The sequence below is a fragment of the Chinchilla lanigera genome, unplaced genomic scaffold (genome assembly GCF_000276665.1).
Source record: "Chinchilla lanigera isolate Chin_1 unplaced genomic scaffold, ChiLan1.0 scaffold00012, whole genome shotgun sequence".
NCBI lineage: Eukaryota > Metazoa > Chordata > Mammalia > Rodentia > Chinchillidae > Chinchilla > Chinchilla lanigera.
This window is the reverse complement of record NW_004955413.1, coordinates 12992674-13016127: the sequence shown is the minus strand read 5'-3', so window position 1 is coordinate 13016127 and position 23454 is coordinate 12992674. Positions and strand designations below refer to the sequence as shown.

The 23454-nt window shown below is 37.5% G+C and overlaps 1 protein-coding gene across 1 annotated transcript in view; it reads right to left on the bottom strand.

Annotated features, from left to right (window-relative positions):
- Positions 1-10924: 10924 nt before the first annotated feature.
- Mgst1 (microsomal glutathione S-transferase 1) overlaps positions 10925-23454 on the bottom strand; it is a 15269-nt gene continuing 2739 nt past the window's right edge. The window contains exons 2-4 of the mRNA XM_005379025.2: positions 19702-19850; positions 16489-16583; positions 10925-11543 (exon numbers count right to left, since the gene is read on the bottom strand). Of these exons, the coding sequence (XP_005379082.1) occupies positions 11297-11543; positions 16489-16583; positions 19702-19827 (468 nt within the window). The 5' untranslated portion in view covers positions 19828-19850 and the 3' untranslated portion in view covers positions 10925-11296. The remainder of the gene's footprint in view (positions 11544-16488; positions 16584-19701; positions 19851-23454) is intronic.

Here is a 23454-nt window from a genome sequence, read left to right as displayed (position 1 = left end):
CAAAGACGTTAAATTAGACATCATCAGCTGTTTCTGAGTTTTCTGTTCAGTGTCATTTGCCTGTAGCATATTCTGCTCTGTTGATGTAAACCACTTGGCATTGGGTATGAAATGATTAAACATTAATGGCTTTAACTATCATTTCAGAGAAGTGAGTGATCTAATAGTGTTACACTCCAAGTGTGTCATGATTTTTATACATCTGTTCTAAGCAAAAAGAGACTTTCCAGGCAAAGGGGCTTTAAAAACTTCATTCTCCATCACGGTAATATCGGAAGCACTGATCTTAGGAAAACAACTCAGCTACCAAGGACGGTGCGTACAAACTCAAAACATGCAGGTCAGAAACTGTTTTCAAAGATGAAACTTAACAGTATCCCCATTGTTAAACAACTGAGTAAATAGGGCAGCATTAGCCACGCCACATAAGAATTTGGAACAAAAAGATTATTTGCATGGAATATGAAGACACATATTTAAGAGAAATAGTATTCTTAGTCACCTTAATTAAATCTTGGTACATACTAGTGAAAAAGAACTAGAGAAATGTTAGTGTGCCACTTATATCCTTTCTATTTGGTTGTATAGAAGAGAGGTTGACAAATTTTTGAAGAGCCAGAGTAAATATTTTAGAGAGGGAAAAATCAAGTTATACTTATAAAAACTCATTATTATTGATTAAATTTAAAGAATAACAATAATAACGGTATACCATTTTGGTAACTGGGGTCTGCTGATAAGAATAATGGAATTTTAACCAAGAATATAATTTTGCTTAAATAGTATGCAAGGTTAGTACATTTGGTCATCAAATTGATTGGAAGTGTTCATTAACCAAGTACATTTTTGAGCCTATGGACTGTACAAAGACATGGCAAGCTGGGTTTGGCCCATAGGCTATGGGGGATTGACTTCTGCTACAGGTAACTCACATTCTAGCTTCAGTTTGGTCATTCCAACAAACGCCTTTCCATTCTTTACAAGTTCTATGTTGAAAATATCGCCACTAAAAGGCAAACTCTACAAGGTAGTCATTTTGTCTGTCTGCTTACTGTTGTATACCCAATACCTACAGAAAGGCCTGGCCTTTAAGAGATCCTTAGTAAATATTCCTTTCATGAAGAAATAAATATTACTTGCTAGTTTATGTATAGGTATTTAGATTAAGTGGAACCTAACTAACTCTTTGAGTCAAGATTTTCATAGCCCATAATGAATACAATCAAAAAACCCTATTTCATTTATTTTTGGTCATTCTATGTTTCTCACCATCATCAGTAGTACTCTACTCATGTGACAGTATATCCTGTATGTAAAGAAAGATTAAGAAAAGAAAATCTTAAGTGATGGTAAATCAGAGCATTTTATTTTTTTCTAAAACTTAAATTTTCATCACTTTGGTAGCATCATATTAATGACTCAATGAAATAAATTTAAGAATAATTATTCTAAAATATTAAACCCAAGCTGGAGGTATAGCTCAATGGCATGGTGCCTGACCGGCAAACACGAGGTCCTGAGTTCGATTCCCAGTACCAAAAAAAGTATAAAATATTAAACCCATAAAATGCTATTTAACTCAAAAAGTCAGTTTTGGCTTCATTAACAGAGGCAAGTTTTCTATTAATTAATCCTGCATGTTGATATTTGTGTTTTATCAGTGAAGAAAGAGCAAACTGAAACTGCCTCCAGAACAAATAGAATCTTTAGACTCTCAAAATATTTGAAAAAAATTGCTAATTAAACACTTCTAATTCGATTTCAAATGTGAAATAATGGGGAGAACATAAGAAACTTGCCTGGGTTGCCCATGTATGTCAGTAGCAAAACTGTCATTAGAATAAATTCTTAGATCCCACTTCTAAATGTACTATCACAAAAGATAAGTTATAAAGAAAAAGCAAACGCCATCCCATTAATTATCAAGTTCATAGATCGGGTAGCTCAAGCAAGGATTTAGCACAGCCCTTATTTTCATCATTAATACAACCATAGAAGATAATATATAATTACTTTAGCAAACACTGATACAGTAATTTGATCAAGGCCAGTAAGATTCTCTGATCTACATTGAATATGCCAACTGTTATAAACAGATTACGCTTGATGAAACACTTGCTTGGGAGCAGGGTACAGATGATAGCTTCAGGAGAACAGACGGGGCACAGTTTGGGCACCAACTTGGTTATAGAGGCGACTAGGCTATCCAAATATTTGGTCCTGGTCCCATCTGTCCTTGTGAGGCAGTACATGGCAAATGAGAGAGAGAAGGCCAGCATCGCTTTTTCCACTTACCATAGTTGTAAGTCATTACTGTCATACTGAGCATCTCACAGATTACCATTAATCTCATCAAATAAAGATAGATTAGAATAAATGCTGCTTGGATGGTGTAATGCGATAGACTTCATAAAATGTGTTTATACGTGTCTGAGTTGAACCTCAGAATAGCATCACAAAGTGGGTATTATGATTAACTACAGAAAAAAACCAGAACTCTTCATCAGTCCAGGCATCCTGTGACTTTGCAGTTGCTCTCACTGAAGTAGCCTATTTCCCTGCACTTTAGTTTTGAAGTCTCTATGTGACTATCTGTAGCCAATGACATGCTAGTGGATGTGAGGCATGCAGATTCTTGAGAGGTGACTCCCACAATTCCACTCCTCCTTTGTTCTTTGGCTGTGCTCTCAATTGCACACTCACCTTAGTTGACTGGAGTGAAAGCCAGCAGAATTTTTTTCTATAAAAGACCAGATCATAAATATATTTGGATTTGTGGGCCATGTGCTTCCCAGTATAACTTCTAAACTACTCAGTTCCACCATTGTGGCATAAAACTACACATAGAAAATATAAAACTATGTGAGCAGATCTGTGATGCAAGATGGGATTATTTCATTGAAAACCAACAACAACAAAGAGCCCATGCAATACATTTGGCCCACAGACCATAATTTGTGGGCCCATGCAGTGGAGGATAAGTGACATGGAATAGAGCTGATTCACCCCACTAATGGTACTTGAGAACCCTCTATATCAACCCAGCCACACAGCCAGTGAACCACCCAGCCAGCCTGTAACTTCTAAAAGACACAGAAGGAAATCCAGCCACAGTCAGCTCCACACTGCAGAACCATGAATGATGCCACTGAGCTAGGGGATGGTGTGCCTCAAGGATGACTGTGGCAGTAGTCTATTAATACAGCGGGTAAAGGGTTAATTCTCCTATTTTAGAATTAAAGATGAGACTTCAAGCAGTTAAATGCCTTGATCTTCTCCCAGGCAGCTGAAAAGTCTCAGAGCCTAGACTCGGAGATAGGTGTGTTTCACTACACCAGTTCTACTCACTATAGCAAACTGTTTCAATCCTTAAATTTTTTTCCCTTTATTTTTGAGTGCTGGTGTTTGTATATAGATATAGGTATATGATTTAGGCTAAACCATGAAGAATCAGTGCAGTTTCTGCACTGATTGCTCTCTTAGCCTTTAGCCATTAAAAATCAAGTTGCCTTTGCTTAAAGTTAGGAAGACTGAATTGAGGTTACTCAACGGCAGATCTCTTTGTGATATATCAGAGTCTATATTGTCCTGGTTGGTATTTTCCAAAACTCCAGGACAAGGAAATAACCTAAATGGCCTACTATTGCACATAGCTCCTATCTCTCCATTTTATGGCTCACATTTTATACTGGGCTGTCAGGGCTTTCTGAATTAAATGTGACTTCGGGCTGCGCTCACTGACTGAGGAAGCTCACAGGTCCTATAGCTCATCCACGATCTTGTGCTTGAGCTGTCAAGTATGAGAGATCGGTGCCAAATTCAACCCAACACAGCCCGTTCACAGTCATCTACCTTCAACAACTCCTCCTTGTCAAATCCAACAGTTTACATGGAATATATAGTGAATAAAGTATCCTGAAAGGTCCGGATGCAGAGGTGCTGCTTCAGCTGATAGCAGGAACACCTATCAGCTTCCCACGGAGCTGACATTTCAGGCTGGCAGCAGGGAGATGATTATAAGATTTTTGTGCTGCCATTTCTAAATAGATTGTAGAGACTCCCATAGCAAATCGCCATGCTTCTCATCATCTGCCTCCACTGAGTCCGTGGGATACAACCATGCAACTCAAAAAACTCTCTTTTTTTGTATTTATAAAGTAATGCCCTCAGGTGAATCATTTATAGAACCCAAACAGTATTACGTAGGACTGGCCTCCTCTGAGTTAAAATTTAGTGTTTTAGTCCCCAGAAATTCTATGCCCTTCTCTTCACTATCTGGAGAAACTTCTGGCCTTAGAATCATCACAGGTTAGCCCAGGAAGGTAGCCTTTAGCAGTGACTAAAGGCTTCAAGAGATCTCTCTAGTAACGAAGTACCAGAAGTCAACTTTGATAGTTGACCTCCAAGCCCACTATAATATAGATACACAAAGTCACTGGCTTTCTGGTTAACAAGACCCAATAGGTGGCCTTTATATTTAGTATAGGAAAGGAAGCATGCTTCAGTTCAAGAAATGACTTGACATCCTAGCAAATGGAGGAAGAAAAGAATTCAAAGGTAAGCACTGAACAATATTGATTAGACAAGGTTTCCTCAAACTTGTTTAAACCAGTATTTCCATATACTGGAACTCTCAGGACCCACCTCTATCCTTCAACATACACAAACAAAGTATCAATGCATCTTACAGATTTCTCCCATAAGAAGATTCTAGTTCATGTAGTATTGTAGGAAAAAAATGATAGGGTTTTGTAATATACATATTTAGTATTGCTGCAGAAATTTTGATAAAGAACTTGTCCTCTTTCCATTCCCAGTTGAAAGCCACTGAATTTTCCCCTCAACACTCCCATTACTATTCTGGATGATGCTTCTACGGGAAGTACAGAAATGTATCTTCCAATTTCTGCAGAAGAAACTTCATTTACTCATGTTAGAGTTGATTAAAAGCAGATAAAAAAAAAGGAAGGCCTAAGTGAAGGGAGCTGGTGACCTTTGAAGAACTGTTCTCTAATTTCTAAGCATCCATAGTGGCCAGTACCATAATGGCTGTGTCTGTGTGTCTGAATATGGATACAGATTCAAAGGCAAACAAATCACAATCTTTACTTTCAAAGAGGTCTAAGTAAAGAGATGGAAACACAGATATACCTGTTATCTCTTTTGTGTTGCTCAGTTTTCTATCACTGTGCCAGAGGGCATGAAATGAACAACTTATAAGTAGGAATGATTTGGGCTCACAGTTTCTGAGGTCTCAGTCCATGGTCATGTGGGCCTGTGACAGCGCAGCTCATCATGGCAGGAGTACATGCCAGGAGAGATCTGTTTATCTCCAGGCGGCCAGGAAACAGAAAAAGACTGGAAAGCGCTGGAGTCTCAATGTTGCCTTCAAAAGAAATTCCTGATAGCCTAACTTATTTCCACCTAAATGTTCTACCACTTCCCAATAGCACCACAAATTGGTGATCAGCCTTTAACACATGGCTTTTGGGGAATATGCTAGACACGTATACAAACTATCATATCCTTCATAGGTAGTAGTGTTAACGTAAATTGTGTAATTCTCCCTGTGTCCCATCCCTGCCTAAAGTCACCTACTACACAGATGACTCTAGAAACTATGCTGTCTTGTAATTAGGTGGGGACTCCTTGGTGCAGGACACACCAGACCAGGAAATATTTTTCACTTTCACTCACTCTTCTCCATAAAATCTGTTTAAGTAACAAATCCCTCAATATCCAAAACTACTCTTGTGATTGAAACTATGGTAAGAAATAATTCTAAACTGTCCTACAACTCTTACTCAACATTGGAAATTAAAATAGATAGCCCCTGAGTTGTTTTTATTTTTCTTTATACATGTTCTGTGTGTGCACATAGTTTTTACACCTCTGGTAGTAGAACATAAATGTGTTTTTTCCTAATAATTGTCTTGCAAGGGATATTAAATATTAATCGCTAAATAGGTATCCATTACAAAAACCACAGTCCATTCTGCTGCTGCTTGAGAATCACTACCAAGAAAGTAGAAAGTTTAAGAATATGAGAAAAGTAATAATGTTAAATAAAGGAAAAATGTTAACTAGGAAAAACCCAGCTAACTGAATCTTTATGGTTAACAGATTAATCAAATTATTGACACATGGAGGATACTTACTTATTTTGGGTATACTTTTTGGATATACCTTTTTCATATGCTTCACATAAACAAATCTCATAAAAGTTTGAGGAAAGCTACAAATCAGACAAGATAAGATAGGTATTGAAATTAGAGGGATGGAGGGGGAGAAAGAGAAAGGAGAGGAAGAGCAAGAAAGAGAAAGAGAGAGAGGCTTGTGTTAAGTATGCATTGTATGCTTGTATTTTATGAATAAAAATCCAACCCTCAGATTTTAGATTTTTCACTTTTGAGCTCATGGTCTTTTCCACTAATTACACCACAAAAATTCCAGAGGTTAAAATCCAGGATATGTGAAGGTGCTTTTTAACGTTAGAAAAAGAAGTAAAGAGGGAAAGAAAAGAAGTCTACATAATCGTCTAATAGGTTTTGTTAATGAACTTCAGAGTTGCTCTACTAAAACTAAAGAGTTGTATTAACTTTCTCTTGTGTGACAAATCTACGTGAACAATTCACAAAAGTCATTAAATGTACTACTTTAAAAATATGTTTTTAAAATTGAGAGGTAGGGAGGAAAATTAGCAGATTAAATAAATTGGATGCTATTTATAAGAAAAATATTGAGATTTTTAAAATTTTCCCTTTCATTATAAAGACTGAAGTATACATAATTCTAACCACTTGCATGAATTTATATGTGTTTATAGGTTTACATACATGTATTATGAATTTTTATGTTTATATACTTACATTTTCATTTAGAACCTAGCTCAGCATCGCTGGATGCTAAACTTATTGGGTACAAGTTTGTAGGAGGACAGGCTATATACACAGTTTCAATTTATTGCCCCACATATGATTACAAAGATAAAAAGATACTTTATAGGGTGCAAGTCTGTTTAATACTGCTTTACTAAACTGGTCAAAATTAACATCACTAATAATGGGGCAAAATAATGCATATACCTGTTGATATTTTACAATGTGAAAGACCACAAAGGACTACTAAGAATTAAAAAATAGGTCAAAATTAATCCAGATTAAGACTCATTACAGATTAAGACTCAATCAACTGGCTTATATTTTTCAAAAAATGTCAATATCATAAAAGATAACAATCCCCAAAAATGGATTCTTCTATGTTAATGAAAAATAATATAATACATGATAGCAGAAGTCAATTGGTGGTCTTTGATTCCTAGATAAAAATATAAGGTGGTTAGAAATAGAAAAGGAAGTCAGATCTTTCCAGGTGATAGGATTTTACATCTAGAAGACCTAGAATCCACCAAAGGTCTTTTGCAAGTGACATTCAGCAAAGTAACAAGATATAAAATCAACATATAAAAATAAGTAGCTTCCCACAAAAAACTAGCTGAGAAATTTAAAAACAATCCCATTTGCAACAGCCTCTAATAAAATAAAATATCTAGCAATACATCTAACTAAGGAGGTGAAAAACCTCTAAAACAATTATAAAAGATACCTACAACACTAAAAGATGGAAAGCTGATCTCCCATGTCTATGGATTGGGAGAATTATTATTGTTAAAAATGGTTATACTAGGGGCCGTGAGTGGTGGCGCACGCCTGTAATCCCAGCACTTGGGAGGCTGAGGCAGGAGGATCGTTTCTAGTTCGAGACCAGCCTGGGCCACAAAGTGAGCTCAAGACCCGCCTGAACTGCATAGCGAGACCCTGTCTCAAAAAGACAAAAAAAAAAAAAAAAAAAAAAAGTTTATACTACCAAAAGCAATCTATAGATTCAATGCAATCCCCATCAAAATACTGTCCTCCTTCACAGAACTAGAAAAAACAATCCTAAAATTCATATAAAAGCACAAAACACCTTGAGAAAACAAAAAATTTGAGCAAAAAGAACAGTGATGGAAGGATCACAATATGCAACTTCGATATATATCATAGAGCCATATCATAGAGCAATACCAAAAACAGCATGGTATTGAAAAAAATATGAAGACCAATGGAATAAAGGAACCATAAATAAACCCACACAGTAATAGTCATCTGATTTACAAGAAAAACATGCTGAAACATTGGAGAAAAGATAGACGCTTTAATGAATTGTACTGGGAAAACTGAGTATCCATATTTGGAAGATTAAAACTAGATACCTCTCTCACCCTGTACAAAAATCAACTCAAAGTGAAATCAAGACCTTAGTGTAAAGGAGCTGGGGATTTAGCTCAGTGGCAAAGCACCTGCCTGGCAAGTGCAAGGTCATGAGTTCGGTTCCCGGTACCAGAGAAAAACCAAGAAAAGACCTTAGTGTAAGACCTGAAACTTTGCAGCTACTGAGAGAAAACATATGGGAAATATTTCAAGACATAGGCATAGGCAATGATGCCCTGAATAGGACTTCAATAGCTCAGGAAATAATAGCAAAAATTGATGAATGGGATTGGAGCAAATTAAAAAGCTCTTGCATGACACAGAAAACGATTAACAGAGAAAAAGACAGTCCATAGAATGGCAGGCGGGGGTGGTGGTTGCCAACTATTTTTCCAGTAGAAGATTAGTATCTGGAATATACAAGTAACTCAAAAAATTTAATACCCAGAAACCCAAGCAGCCCAACCAATAAATAGGCAAATTATCAGAACAGACACTTCTCAAAAGAAAAAATACACAAATAGCCAATGATTATATGAAAAATTGTTCAATATCTGTAACCACTAGGGAAATACAAATCAAAAGTACATTGAGATAACACCTCACCCGAGTCAAAATGGCTATCATCAAGAATGCAAAAAATAATATAATAAATGCCTGGAGAGGAAAAAAAAACTTTTCAGCCTTCTTGGTGGGACTGTAATTTCCTCTGTGGAAATCAGAATTGGGGTTCCTCAAGAAACTAAAATAGAGCTACCACTTGATTCAGCTCTACCACCCCTTGAAATATAATCAATAGCATCAAAGTCAGTGTACTGGAGACATCTGCATACCATGTTCATGGAAGCACTAATCACAAAAGCCAATTTATCTAATATGTTTTCTCTCATATGTGGAATCTAGAAAAGAAACAGTAAATCAACATGAAAGTAGAGGGAACTTTTAGAGAAGAGGAAGAGGACCAAAGTGAGGGGCAAGAGAAAGGTAGGCAAGAGAATGTAAGAACAGGAGAGGACACGATCAAAATATGTTGCATGCATATATAGAAATGTCACAGTGAAACCATTATTCTGTATACTAAATGTGTTAACAGCAATAAAAAGCAAAAGTGATAACAGCCAAATAAAAAGTAATGTTACAACATGGATGAATGTTGAAAATGTTATTCTCAGTGAAAGAAACCAGACATAAAACACCATTCTGATTCCACTTATATAAAATGTCCAGAATAGGTAAATGCATAGAAACTAAAAACACAATTAGTGGTTACTGAGACCTGGTGAAAGGGAACTAAAGAGTGACTGCTAATGGGCACAAAGTTTATCTCTTTTGGAGTGACAAAAATTAGACAGTGATGATGGAGCTAGATAGTGATGATGGTTGTACATTCTTTTTTTTTTTTTTTTTTTTTTTTTTTTTTTTTTTTTTTTTTTTTGGTTTTCTCCGGTACCGGGAACCGAACTCACGACCTTGCACTTGCCAGGCAGGCGCTTTTGCCGCTGAGCTAAATCCCCAGCCCCCATTCTTGAAAATTTAAAAACTCTGAATCATACCCACTACAAGGGTGAACTGGTGAACTTTATGTTATGTGAATTTTGTCTCACAAATGTGTTAAGAGGGAATGCAAAAAAAAAAAAAAAAGGATGTAACAGCACAATGTATTATCACCACAATTTGTGGTGTCAATAAACACCACTACTTGCATGTATGTAGAATAAATTTGCTAGGATATACAGGACACAGGAGATTTTCCTATTTTTCACCTCTGGGGAAGTAGTAGATCAAGGACAGAAATGGGAAACAGATTTTTGTTTAATATGTTTGTTCTTTTTTATCACATAAATAAATTGCCTAGTTTTTAATATAAATATCAAATTGGTAATAGCTTTTTTGAATTTCAAAAAACAAGACGATGTGAATTCAATCATGGTTGTTATATTGCATATTGTGTTCAAAGTAGTTGTTCAGATTACCAAACATCAGCATGCAAAATTGGTCAAAAAAATATTAAGCTTTAACTGTTCCTTTCAATAAGCCAATAGCTTTTAAAAGAGCAGTTATAAAGGTGATTATTAGGAAAATTGGGGAAATGTGAATGTGGGCAATTATGTATTAATATAGTGGTGCCTCCATTCACAAACACTTTTCATTGCCATTTGGTTGGGAAAGCACTGGTTTTGGTTTTGTTTTGTTTTGTTTTTTCCGGTACCGGGAATCAAACTCATGACCTCACGCTTGCCAGGCAGGCTTGTTTTGCAAATTCTACATTGGGTGATGAACACAACTGTGGCCACCTTTCCAGCAGGAACATGAATGTGGCCATCTTGTCCACAATTATACAACAAATTAAGTTTGAGAACTGAGACACCATTGTATTATTAGTGCTGTATTTCTTCTGTGTTATGATGGTCTTGTGGTTATTTGGAGATTACCTGGTTCATGTGAGAAATATGTAAAAGTATTAATGCCTGAAGTATCAGGATATCTCCAACTTACTTTCAAATTGTGCAGGAAAAAAACTTGAGCCAGAGCAAAAGCAAGTGTTCCTTACCGTTAACAACCATGGGGTCCGGATGAAGGGTCTGTGGAGGTTCGCTGTTCTATTTTTCAACTTTTCCATTAGTTTGAAGCTTTTAAAATTTAACAGATGGGAAAAATAAAACCAGACAAAATCATTCTTGAAATTCTTTATTTCCTCAGCCTATTTAAGCAGTACTGAAACATGTTTCTCATGCATGCAATCATTCTTTTTTATAGACTCACACTATGAAATGTTAAATGTTACAAATTATAACATAGTGAAAATTCACAATGCAGTACTTAAGAATCAGACAAAAGACTTAAGTATTATGTAAATTTTCTAATGCAAACATAAAACAAAAATAAAGGCTATCAGTGACACTAATCTTTAAAATGGATTTCCCCCAAATTTTTTAATTTCTCTACTCTCCTCCTCTCTAAATCCCCCAAAATATTCATTCTACTGTATACTGCAAGAAGGAATCTCTTGAAAACCAGCTGGAGGACACAGTGTATAATGCTCTTTACAGATACAATTTATTCCTCAGCAAACTGTAAGCCATTGAGAGAGTAACTCCAAACCCAACAAAGAAAGCCAGGCCCCTGTTTGGCTGGGGAAGGGGCAGCAGATAAGCCATCGTGTGGTAGATCCGTGCTCCAACAAAGATTCGGAAATGCAGGAGGGCTGTGGAGAGATCTGGACCACTCAGGGAATACAGGAGGCCAATGCCAAGAAATGGCACAATATTTTCCAGGTCATTCAGGTGAGCTCTATGGGAAAAGATGAGGATTAAAATTTCAAAATCAGTAGAAATACATTCATTCTCCAGCTTTTCTAAAACTAACTGTGTTCATGGATGGTTAAAGTGCAAAGTAAGAGCCATTTTTTTTCTCCCTCCAATTACTTTGCTTTCTAACCCACTTCACTTTTCTTTACAACATCTCATTATTTGGGTTTCTTTTTATTTTTAGTGTATATCCATAAGTAACTGAGAAGTAATTTTGTAGTTTCTGGAATATCAAAATTGTACCTATCTAGAAAAACTCACTTTACTTTTTATACTATGAAATATATGGCTGCAATTCAAGATCCTTCTTAGAAAAATTCTTCTTCCCAAAGGAAAAAAAAAAAAAAAAAAAAAAAACCTTTTGGTTAAGACCCCTCTTCCATTTCTGTTAGTTTTCAAAATGGTTATTTCTCAAATCCAGTCCAGTCACCTAGACTAGTAGTCTGCTAAAATTAATTTACCAAATAAATATCAAGAACTTCATACTCTAAACATCCAAACTGCGAAACACAAAACTAGCCTCCTGAACATAGGTAAAATTTAGCCATTCTAACTTCAAATCACAATAGAAAGCCGTTAATAATGATACAGGAAAAATACAAAGTATACACAGAAGATGGTAAGAGGGAAGGCGATCTCTTAAATTTTATCTTTATTCGATCAGTAGAAGGAAAAAAGTTTGCCTTAACCACAGATTTCTTTTGATTCCTGGTACCTTGAGCTTCTTTGACTAGGGTTGTGAATAAAAGGCACATCTATTATTGTCTTGACATTTTTTAAAAGTGCATAATTTAAAAATGTGATGTCTCTTTTTAAGTCCACAGCATTTAACATTGCTTTAGAATCTCAACTAGAAATAGAGATTTTGATAGTTTGTCAGCTCCTGATACACATTTCAGAATGAACAATATTTCTGTTATGTGACTCTCTTCAATTACATATTATGTAAAATCTAATTATTATACATTAGCTACTCAGGGACCAACATTATCTCCCCACCTTATTTTTCTTCTGTTTTTTTGTGAGAGCTCTAATACTGCCTCGCAAAGATGCTCACAACATGAAGTGATGAAGCAGTAAAAGTAACCTAGATAAATTAATGGTTTGAAAGGGTTTGCATCACTACCTGCCCCTGAATAAAAGCAAAGACAGAATGCAGTAAGTGTTCTTATACCCTCTCTGTCATGAAATAACCAAGGACTCCTGAAAGTAAGGCAGGGATAGGCAAGAAAGGACAGGAACATCATTTTCTACTCAAGGAGGACCTGCTTCATCAGTCACACCAAGGGCATTGCTTTCCATCCCTTTCATTCTCTTGTAAGACCAGACAGGTTTTCCCCTCCAGTTGGGGCTTATTGCTGTTCCTCTCTAAAACACTCTACAATCACAGAAACTTTAAAGTTGAGTAAGAAACTGTAGAAGAGAGACCCTGTAGGAAGCAATGTCTGCTGCTAAGCCAAATGGATTGTGGGATAGAATGCATTGTAAAGCAGGGAAGGTAGTCACGGACAGTACTATAAGGGAATGCGCAAGTCAAGAGAAGGAAGTCAAGAACAGGAAGTACTTTGACCTTACTGAACTATCTATTGTTTGCTGGCTTCTCTCTATTATTTCTTTCTCTTTCTCAGTTCTCTTTCTCTTTGCTCAGCCCACCCAAGGTCCCCTCACCTAACACTCCTCATAGAGGGCTCGTAGAAAGGCCTGATTTCCACAGTCCTACAGAGTCCATACCAAACTTTGTCCCAGACATACACTTGCCCAGCTCTTCCTGGGGACATTCACTGTCCTTCATCATCTCACTTCTACTTAGCCTTCCTCTGGTGCAGTGACAAACACCCTCCGGAGCGGCAGCTTCCCTTCGCTTGGCCTCAGCTGCCAGCATTGAGGGCCCGAAAGACATCAGTCTTCCTGAGTGACTACTTTCCACAGGGGTCTATTTTTTCTAAGTCCTCATTTCCACTTTCCTTTCTTCCTTGGAACACACCTGCTCTGAGGCAGACGTCCCCACAAGCTCTGTGCTCACAGTGCCACTGTCATACTTCATTTCTCAGGTCAGAATCGCTTGGATCCTGGCCTCCACTGCAAGCAAAATTGGGTTGTTACAGGTACTTAAGAACTGCCAAGGGCTGGGCAACTACTAAAGGAGTTCCACACTTCTCCAGACTCCCTTGTCTCAGCCAAAGCTCTCACTCCAGCACACAGCAGTGTACCCCCAAATCCCACTGAGGTATTTTCTGAATTGGTGTTTTCTCTTCTTTTCTTTCCTGTAAGTCATATTTAAGTTCTTCCTTTATGAAGTGTCCCTACATACTCTAGGAATGTATGTGTGTATCCCCTGCCCTGAAAGATCCAATGAAACATGGCTTCATGTGATTCTCTAATGAATGACATCGTGCACCTTGGCCTCGCTTTCACAGGGAACGTTATAGATCCCCGAAACACAGGAGCCCTTTGATAACATTCCAAAAGAAGCTATGACAGTGATACACTAGAACCTTGAATGAACGCTTTGTTCATGCATTGAGTCTTGAATTCTCGGAACAAAATGAAAAATGATTAAAAACATATGTAAAGTACCTTCTAACCATCATTGACATCTGTCTGCCCAGAGCTCAAATAACTGAGCCCATGCCACATATCTTAATATTTCAACACGTATTGCTTTGAGCGTTCAATTGTTCCATAAATGTACATATGCATTTTTTTCAATATAGCAGTCTTTAAAGCATACCTTTCCCTTTATTTGTAGCTCTATTGATGTGATTTCACTTTATCTGTGGTCCCTACCATTGGAATATGATATGGAAAAGGAGACAGTCTACATCAAAAATGGAAAGGGAAGATCACAGAAAATTATCTCTAAAAGTGTGTTGTTACTAGGGACTTTCTTGATGCGGCCAATGCATTCTGAAAAATTATTACTGGAAACCGGACACCCTGTACTTCTAGGAGACATTCCCACTTGCCACACTGAGAGGCCACTATCTTGTCACCAGGGGGCGCTGCTCACAAGGCGCTGCACCTCCTCACACAGCCCTTTGACAACTAGGGTCATTTGTACCTGCAACCAGACTAGAGAATCAACTTGGATTACGGTTTTCTCTTTTAGAAGTACAATCCCACTGGTATGGGGGGTGGGATGAGAGGTTAGAAAGGATACTCGGGAGGAGTCTAAGTCCCCAAAATTCCTTTTGCTAAGCTTCCATACATAAGAGTTACTTGTACCTTCCTTTCTATCTTACTAATGCTCCTGAGGGACTAACTGCTATCGCTCTCCAGTCCCTGGCAGTTTTCTGAGCGCTATGCAGGGCCATGATGAGCATCATACAGGTGACTGCCTTCCAAAGGGAAGCACAGAATGGGTACAATAACGCTTTAAATTGTTTAATGTCAAAGCTTTGCTGATCTTTTCTAATTTGTATTCTTTCCCAACATAGCATGGATAGCTTTTCCTTTAATACTGTTTGAGATTTTCACATTGATTCTTTGTTCTAAACTATTTTAGCTCCATATTCTCAGCACAACCCATTTTCCAGACTGGCAGACTTACATAGGAGGACTGAGGCATTAGATAACAAAGTAGAAGCAGACATTAACACTTTGTTCTAAGTATCAAACACAGATTTCCTGTTAGACAAAAAAAAAACTTGCTTGATAAGGAGCTTGGGGGTACACCCATTTTGCACAAGCAAGAAGTAAATTTAATTTTAGTGCTGAAAAGGCAGTAGAATACATGGGTAAGAAAGGAGCTCCCCAAATGGTGTAAGGATGGACACTCCTTGAGGTGCATAAGGTACCGTGCAAATTCCTCAGAGGATGCTAAAGGGCGCAGTCAGATCCAGAGTTCTAACACATAACTCCAAATGTTTGTGTGCACAGTGTAATCTCTGCATTTCAACTCAGCCATGTCCATTTTTATCCACATTTTTTCCACTAGAGTTCCTGAGGGAACACTAGGAAGGGCTAAGTTTACATTGAGCACAACAAAATGTGGACTATGGAAGCATGCACTTAGGCATGAACTTCAAGTCAGCATTAATCCTGTAGCCAGTTACCTGGTACCACAAAGGCATCTACATAAATGTTGGAAGGGGCTGCAGACTTCCGCAGGGATAATGCAAATGTAATCTGGAGATTTGGGCTGACACCTCAGTTACAGAAATGAAGTTCTTTTCTCTTAGTCTCAATTGCAGTATTCAGAAATGTACCACAGATTGAATTAGCATTAGAAGATAATAAATGAGAAGATGATATGTAACTTTAATATTTCATATTAGAAAGAGGTGACTAATGGATTGGCAGTGAAACTGCATCAAAAAAAAACCTGTTTGCACTTTGTATGACTTTATGACAAGGTTTAAGAAAATGACCTCCAGAACTAGAATGTAAGATGGTTTAAAACAAGTATATTAATTATACACTTAGAAGACTGTATCTCTGCTTACTGATTTTCATTGTCCACTGAATTCTCAGAATATTAAAGAGAGTATCTACAAAAGAGAGACAGAGACAGAGAGATATTCCTGTTTCTCTAACCATGACCAAATTTCATATTTTCAATCTGATTCAAGAACACCAAGTTCTTCAACCTCTTATATGAGTTGACAGTCTTACCTCTGGAGAAAGAAGACAAAACTGCAAAGATCTTCTGACCCCATTTTACTCCCGGCCTAGACTTACTGTTGCTTTATTCCTATAGAGCATACTTATAAACCCAAGAAAGCCCACAGACACATATAACAAAACTGAAAACTGGCAACAAGTATAATTGCAGTGATATGTGGAGATTTCTGGATCGCTAATTTTCTGTAATGATGATACGAAGCAAGTACAATAACTAACTTTTTCCTTCTTATCTAAAACCCAGCCTCTTTACTGAAGTCCCTGAGCAAAAGTGCAGTAAGGGATTTCCAGATACAGCAGCTTACCTCCGCACACGCTCCACACTCTCATCGCTTCGAAGATACTTCTTGGCATTCTCCCCTTTGCCAAAGCTTGCGGCGTCTTCTGGGTTGGCAAAAACCTATTCCATACACCAAGAACAAACTTATTCCAAAGACTAAGGAACACGGGAGGGTTCCACCTAATAAGTTATTTGCATTGTAATGAAAGAAATACAGGCATCCAAACTGGCCTTTATGGAAAGGAAATTGGAACAATAAATCAAACACAGGACAAAAAGAGAGCACCCAGAGTGTTAACCTGAAACGTTAACAATCCAAAAAATGCTTTAAAATAAGCAAAAATAAGAACTTAAGTAGAAGCCAGAATGAAAAAAAGTAGTGAAAAGGAAATAAGGATGGAAAGGGGGCAGAATCCTAAGTCATCAGTGACCATTAAAATGGTGGCATCTTTTCATGGTGATGTTGATACACCATCCTTCCAGTTTATTAATATTTTCCTGTGATTGGCTCTGACCTGAAAGTACTACATTTACTTCCCAAAAATGTTACAGAACAGGAAAGAAGCATAAAAGGGTAAAGGATTGGAAAGATGTTTGGTACTTTGTTAAGACATGGATACTTCTTTTCTTTTTTGAACTGGATAAAATTTTGAGTTGAATAACAGTGAAATTTAAGGAGCTGAACTGCATTACTATGAATAACAAGTACATGTTCTAAAGCATGTGTGCATGTCTTCCTTGCTGCAATTATTATGCTGTTTGAAATGATCTCCTATCCCTTGAAACTTGAAATATCCATTTAAAAAATATTTAAGCATGCCCTACTGCTTAATAATTTATACTAAAGGAAAAAACTATAAAATTAATTTTAATTTAAGCTTGAAAAAAATCTCATAAATATTGTAATACTTTTTTCTTAAAATGATAGGAGCAATTAATCCAGATGAAAGTATTGATGCAAACCGACGGGCAGAGATGCAGTCCTCCCCACCTGGGCTCAGGTCAGGCCTGTCAGGTTCATCACAGTATCCTCTAAGTAAATGCCTGGCCCACCTCAAATGTTCAATGTACACAGTGTGAATAAAGAAATGAACTACAGTGGAAAGGGCATGAGATTTGGGCTTACACCAATCCGAATTTGAAACCCAGCCTCACCCTTGGCTGGTATGTAACCCTGGGCAAACTGCTGCTATGGATTGAATGTCTGCAGTCTCATGAAACGCACACATGAAAGTCTAACGCCATGTGATGATGTCTGGAGGTGGGGCCTGTGGAAGGTGTTAAGTCCCATGGTGGAGCCCTCATGAACAGGATGGAAGGAGGACACAGTCCCTGGCTTAACTAACTCCATTTGTCCCTCTCTGAGTCCATTTGCTATTAACTTTTTTTTTCCTTTGGAGTCATTTTGTCCCTGGCTTCCATGAAGCCTGATCCGTACAGACTGTAATGACAAGGGACCAAAAGTCCCTGCCATGCAGTGATACGTTCTGCACCACAGATCACCCCATGATGAGATTTCTCTGGGAGCAACTAACACACCCTACCCATGGGAGCCTCATTGCTCCCTCAGGGGTTGATGGCTTTTCCAGTATGTAGCAGAGCTGGTTCTGAGATATGGATCAACCAGACCACAGCAGGACAAGGTTTACTTACCCAGCCAGTTATGCAAACCTCTCAGTTTTGCAAACCTCCAACCCCTGCCTTTGTTTCCCTTTTCTAAAAAAACCTCAAAGTTTCTGTTGGCTTCTCAAGATCTCTTTCTCTTTCTAACACGACCATCTGATTAATGTTCCTCTTACCTTCACCTCTACTCATCTCCTGGACTGGCATTTTCTGACAAGCGGAAATACCTGGTCTTTTGGGACCCTCTAAGCTAAGACTTTCACCCCACTCGATTAGTGGCCTTACGAAAAAAGACAGGATAAAGGACAAAGATGCCCCCTCTGCCCTTCGCCCCAAGTAAGTATGCAGTGAAAAAGGATGCCACATGCAAACTAGGAACCCAACAATGGCATCTTGATCCGGGACTCGCCTACTTCCAGAATCATGAGAAATAAATCTTATTTAAGCAACCCAGTCTAGGATAGTTTGTAAGAGAAGCCCAAAGTGACTCAGGCAGCTATTCACCTTCTGTGGCTCTCAGTTCCTCTGCACCTGAGAATGCTAAAAAGAACACAGAATGAGGCCATGACCTAGCACGCGTACAAACGGTAACAGCTCCTTGCACTCCACAAATTGGATTTCCCTGCTTCTTTTCTTGTAAGACTAGATATATTTCCTTGTTGCCTTTTTTATTTCCAGAGGAGGGTTTGGACCTGTGGCAGGCAACCAGTTTTGTGTCGCTTGCTACAATAGGTGGCCACAGTGAGAAGTTTCCCCATTAAATTGCAAATGTACTCAAAAACAAGGAAACACCTTAGCGAGGACTGTGCACTCCAGATAAAAGCAAGGCTCTCCAGGGCAAAAATTTAGAACAGGCACTAAAATGTGAAAGAAAAAAGGAAAGAAAGACAAATGTGTGAATCTACAAAGAGGTGGAATATGCACAGAGTGCACTAATAAAATTTCTTAAACTTTGTCTAGAAGCCTTGCTCTACCCTCTTCCCTGATGTACTGTGTATTAAACCCTGCTAGAACACAGTGTGTGCTTCAAAATCTCCCTACCATCTTTCCCATACCTCCAAGTTTTAAAAAGTCATTCTTAAAATGCTATGTGGAAACCTGCATTATCTAATCGAGGAATCAATTCGATGGTTGGTCTATTTCAATCCTATCAGGCTCTAAGAATAAGGACTTTAACTCTCGGCTTGTCTGTCTTTTTCTTCATTTGTTTGTTTGTTTGTTTGTATCTTTCTGTATTTTTTTCAATCTTTTTTTCCGCCCTCACCAAAGAATACCCTTGACCTATAAATAGAGCAGAAAATAGCAGTAAAGTCTAATTGACAAAATGAACTCCAAACGCACAGAAAACACCCTGACTATGAAATTTAGCATGAGTAAAGCCTTAATACACCAAAATCACATCTACTAAGTAGAATGAGAAAAGGTAAAAGCCAAAAAGGAAAAAAAAAAAAAAAAAGTAGTTCCTGAGTGAAAGCACTTGTCTATAAATATATCCATCTGCATCACGTGATTCTATATTTCCCTTACAGCACTGAGCAGGTTGCTGTTGGGCCTTAGAAAAGAAAAAAAAAGAAAACCTGCTTGTTAAAATCCCAACTCTTAAAAGTCTGCTTACCTTTTTTGTTAGTCTAAAGAAGGCTGTTGCAGTGCTCATAAACATCATTTTTGCAAGAATAATCGTTGTATAGGAACCAAAGGCCTTGAGAACCTCATTGTCCATCAGCGGGGTAAGATTAGCCATTTTTTCAACTTCAGTCTGGAATCCTGAAAACATTTTAGACATGAAGGAACAAAACAGACATAAATAACCAAGATACTTTGGTGTGCTCATATTGTAGCATTAACTGCCTTGTTCTTAAAAATATCTTAGGCTACTTGCAAAAGCAATGACTATTTAGTTTTAAAAATCACAAAATGATGTTATGTTCTCTCTAGTTCTGCATCATTAAGCTTGAAGACATCAAACAATCATGAAATGAAAACAAAGGGGATATTACAAAGCCAGCCAAAATATCCTAAAGAGACTAACATCATGGGTCTGCATCAAAATGAACCACAGATTAAATGCACAAAAAAGGAGACCATGGGCCTGTCTCTCTAGAAACAAAGTATATGCACATCAGCACCAGTGACATTTCATTAGGAATGCCTAAATTGTAATGTACGCCCTTCTTTAGAAGCCCAGCTTTTGGATTTTTGTCATTTCAGTAGTAGTTTAAGATCTCAAGCTCCAAGATTTGAATTGTAATCCCACAATCTTGGTATTAACCCTATTACAGGAACTTAGCCTCTTTGAGACAAAATGTCCTCATTTATAAGATAGGAATGGTAATAGTTCCTAAGGTTGAGCTACTGTTGGATTTAAGTGACAAAATATGTAGAGATACTTAGCATAGCAGCTGGCGCAAGAAAAAAGACGGTCACTGAAGTTTATGATGGTCTGATCGTGTCATCATTACCATCAAGATCATGGTGATCATTAACAGACACAGGTGAAGGAGGAGAAGCTGGACAACGAAATGCAGGGTAAGGAAATGACACATACAGTACTTTCATGCAAGGAACGAGGGAAGGAGGCGTTGCTCTATTTGATTCTTTACACCATTTCACAGTCCATTATTTACACCCACCTAAAACCTGTCTGGAATAAATGGAAGGTAACTATCTCAGTCTGGAGTTGGCAGTGTGTTTGGGAATGTGCTCAGGAGGAAAGGTAAGGCCTCCCAGTGACACTGGAGAGAGAGTGGGTAGAAATTTAGGGTTTAAAATATAAAAACTCAACTCCCTGGTGGTTATTCTTTGTAACTTCCTCTTACTCTTTTATCACTCTTGCTTTCTCCTCTGCCACTCCCAGGTAATACACACCTTTTCTCCCACCCAACTTATTCAGCTCAGCACATGTGATTACTGTCCTTCCTTGATGATATCCATTCCTGCCCTTGAATCTTGACTCCTGCCTGAAACCTTAGTAGATTAACAGCTATCAGATTCTGATCATTCTCTCCCATTTGCCCAACATATACAAACGATGGTCAAAAAATATAGCAACTATTTAAATTTTACAAAACATGTTATAGTAAAAGACACACTCCCAAGAATAATGGGAAAGTATATTTGAAATAAAGGGGGAGGGTAGTTTGAGTATTCTGAAGAGGACTTGTGGCAATACGTCTTATACTGTAACCAATTTTTTATTTAAGCATCCACTGTATTTTTAGATCACCTCACATTGATCAAAAGTTTTTGGCTAGTTCTATCAAATAAAAATATTACAGTAGGTCCTTATCTACCTTATTCCCATCTCTGTCACTGTGAGAACTCTTGTTCTTCCCCAAAGTCAAAATGTCCATGATTTAAATCAGTTCAGGACATTGAGGCAGCCACAACAGCACAACTAGACACTTCTGAAAGAGGACATCCAGAACTGCTTCTGAAAGTGGCAACAATGGGATAAGTGTGTGAAAAGTAAGGGGAAGTATTTTGAGGATTAATGGCTATGTATCTTACACTCAAATACAATTTTAAATTAAAACAGTCATTGTATTTTGTGATCATATCTTACATATATTATATATATTTCTATATTGTTATGGGTCATATAGTTGTCTTTATGTTGCTGTTGCCTGTGATACACACAACATATGTAAGGATGCATATTTAATTTTATAAGAATTTGCCATGTGTCTATGATAAGCTCTTGTGCCACACTTTCATAATCACTGTACTGTAATATTTAAATCCTCCTAACTACATTGTTTTCACAGGTAGAGATATTATGAATCAGAGATGTTACATAGCTAGCCTTAGATACAAATGAATATGTCTGACCTCACCTCCCATATGCTAACACATTGTATGATCTCCCTCATGAGACTTGCTTAATGCAACTTCCAACTGCTTCATTCTGCCAAGTTCTGATTCAACTAAAATTGATAGAATACCTACTCTATGGCTGGCCCAGCTGGGCACCCTGACTTCTGCTTTCTTCTTTCTGCTTTCTACTATGCTAGTAAGGTTGGTATTATCATTTCCATTTTGCAATAAAGAAAGCAAAGGTTCTAAGTAAGTTCTAATATTTATTTCCTTCAGCTAAAAATGTGCTCCTTGGATTTAGGCAGACAAAAACTATATAGAGTTGCTCCTCAGTGTCCTGCGGTTCTAAGACTTTCCCCTGAGGGCCAGTGTCTATGGGTATAAAAATCCTCTGTATAAAATTATATATTTGTATATAATTTATACACATCCTTCTGAACTGTAAATCATTACTAGATAACTATAATACCTAATAATGGGACCACTAGGTAAATAGTTCCTATACTGTTTTATTAAGGGAATAATGACAAGAGAAAAGTCTGTACATGTTCAGTATAGATACTTTTTTCGTAATATTTTTTATCTAGAAAAAGGAAAAAAGACTCTCTCATGTGATAGCAAATTAATCTAAGAAGTTTATAGTCCTGAAAATACTGTGTGTTGTATTAGTTCTTAGTGCAAGATAATACTTTTAGTAACATGTAATATATCTGCTCTTGTTCTAGTACTGAGGGGGTTTAAGTCATGAACGAACAGCACTATCTTTCAGGGCTCATGTAAACTTAATTAGCTTAATAAAGGATCCCTAAGGCTATCCTTTGGTTAGAGATCTGAAGAAATATTGCAGAAATGCTAATTTTCAAAAAAATTAAGAAGTTTATCAAATAGGAAATTTCCTAGTTAATAATTTTAAAACTAAAACATGCTCTGCTATTCCTCCCAGAATAAAATTTATTTAGTGATAGAACGGAAGTCCAGGGAACTTTTCTTTTCTCAGTGGCAATTAGTACTGAAAGAAGAAAGAAAAGTGGAAGCCTTCTGGATCTGTAGAAGGAAAAGCACACAAAGATATTAGCAGCTGAGGAATAAAGAGAGACAGGAGGCTTTTTTTTTATAATGTGAACCACAGATAGAAAGTGTACTTTACACAGGAGAACATCTGAGTCACCAAGAATGTGGTTGCACTTGTCAACCTTGTGATTTGGGAGAGGGGTCAACATCGACCTGTGATACCACACTCTGTGTGTTTATGTACCATCTCCGCATGGCAACATCCAGGTATTGGGGTTGGGGGGCATGGGAGCAGGGGACATATGATGAGTAGAAAAGTCAAGAATATTAAGAGTCATTCATAGCATAAATTAAGAAGATGCTGGTCTGGACTTTGTTTTGTCCAAAGCTGCAGGCTCAGGGTAATTTATTTACAAATAAACTCCACCATTATTATGACTAAGCACTGCAGTGAAATGAAAATTACTGAAAGCTCTTTGCCAGGAAAGGACTCCAGGGAGCATAAAACAGTATAGTAGTGGACACCAAAAAAAAAAAAAGAAAA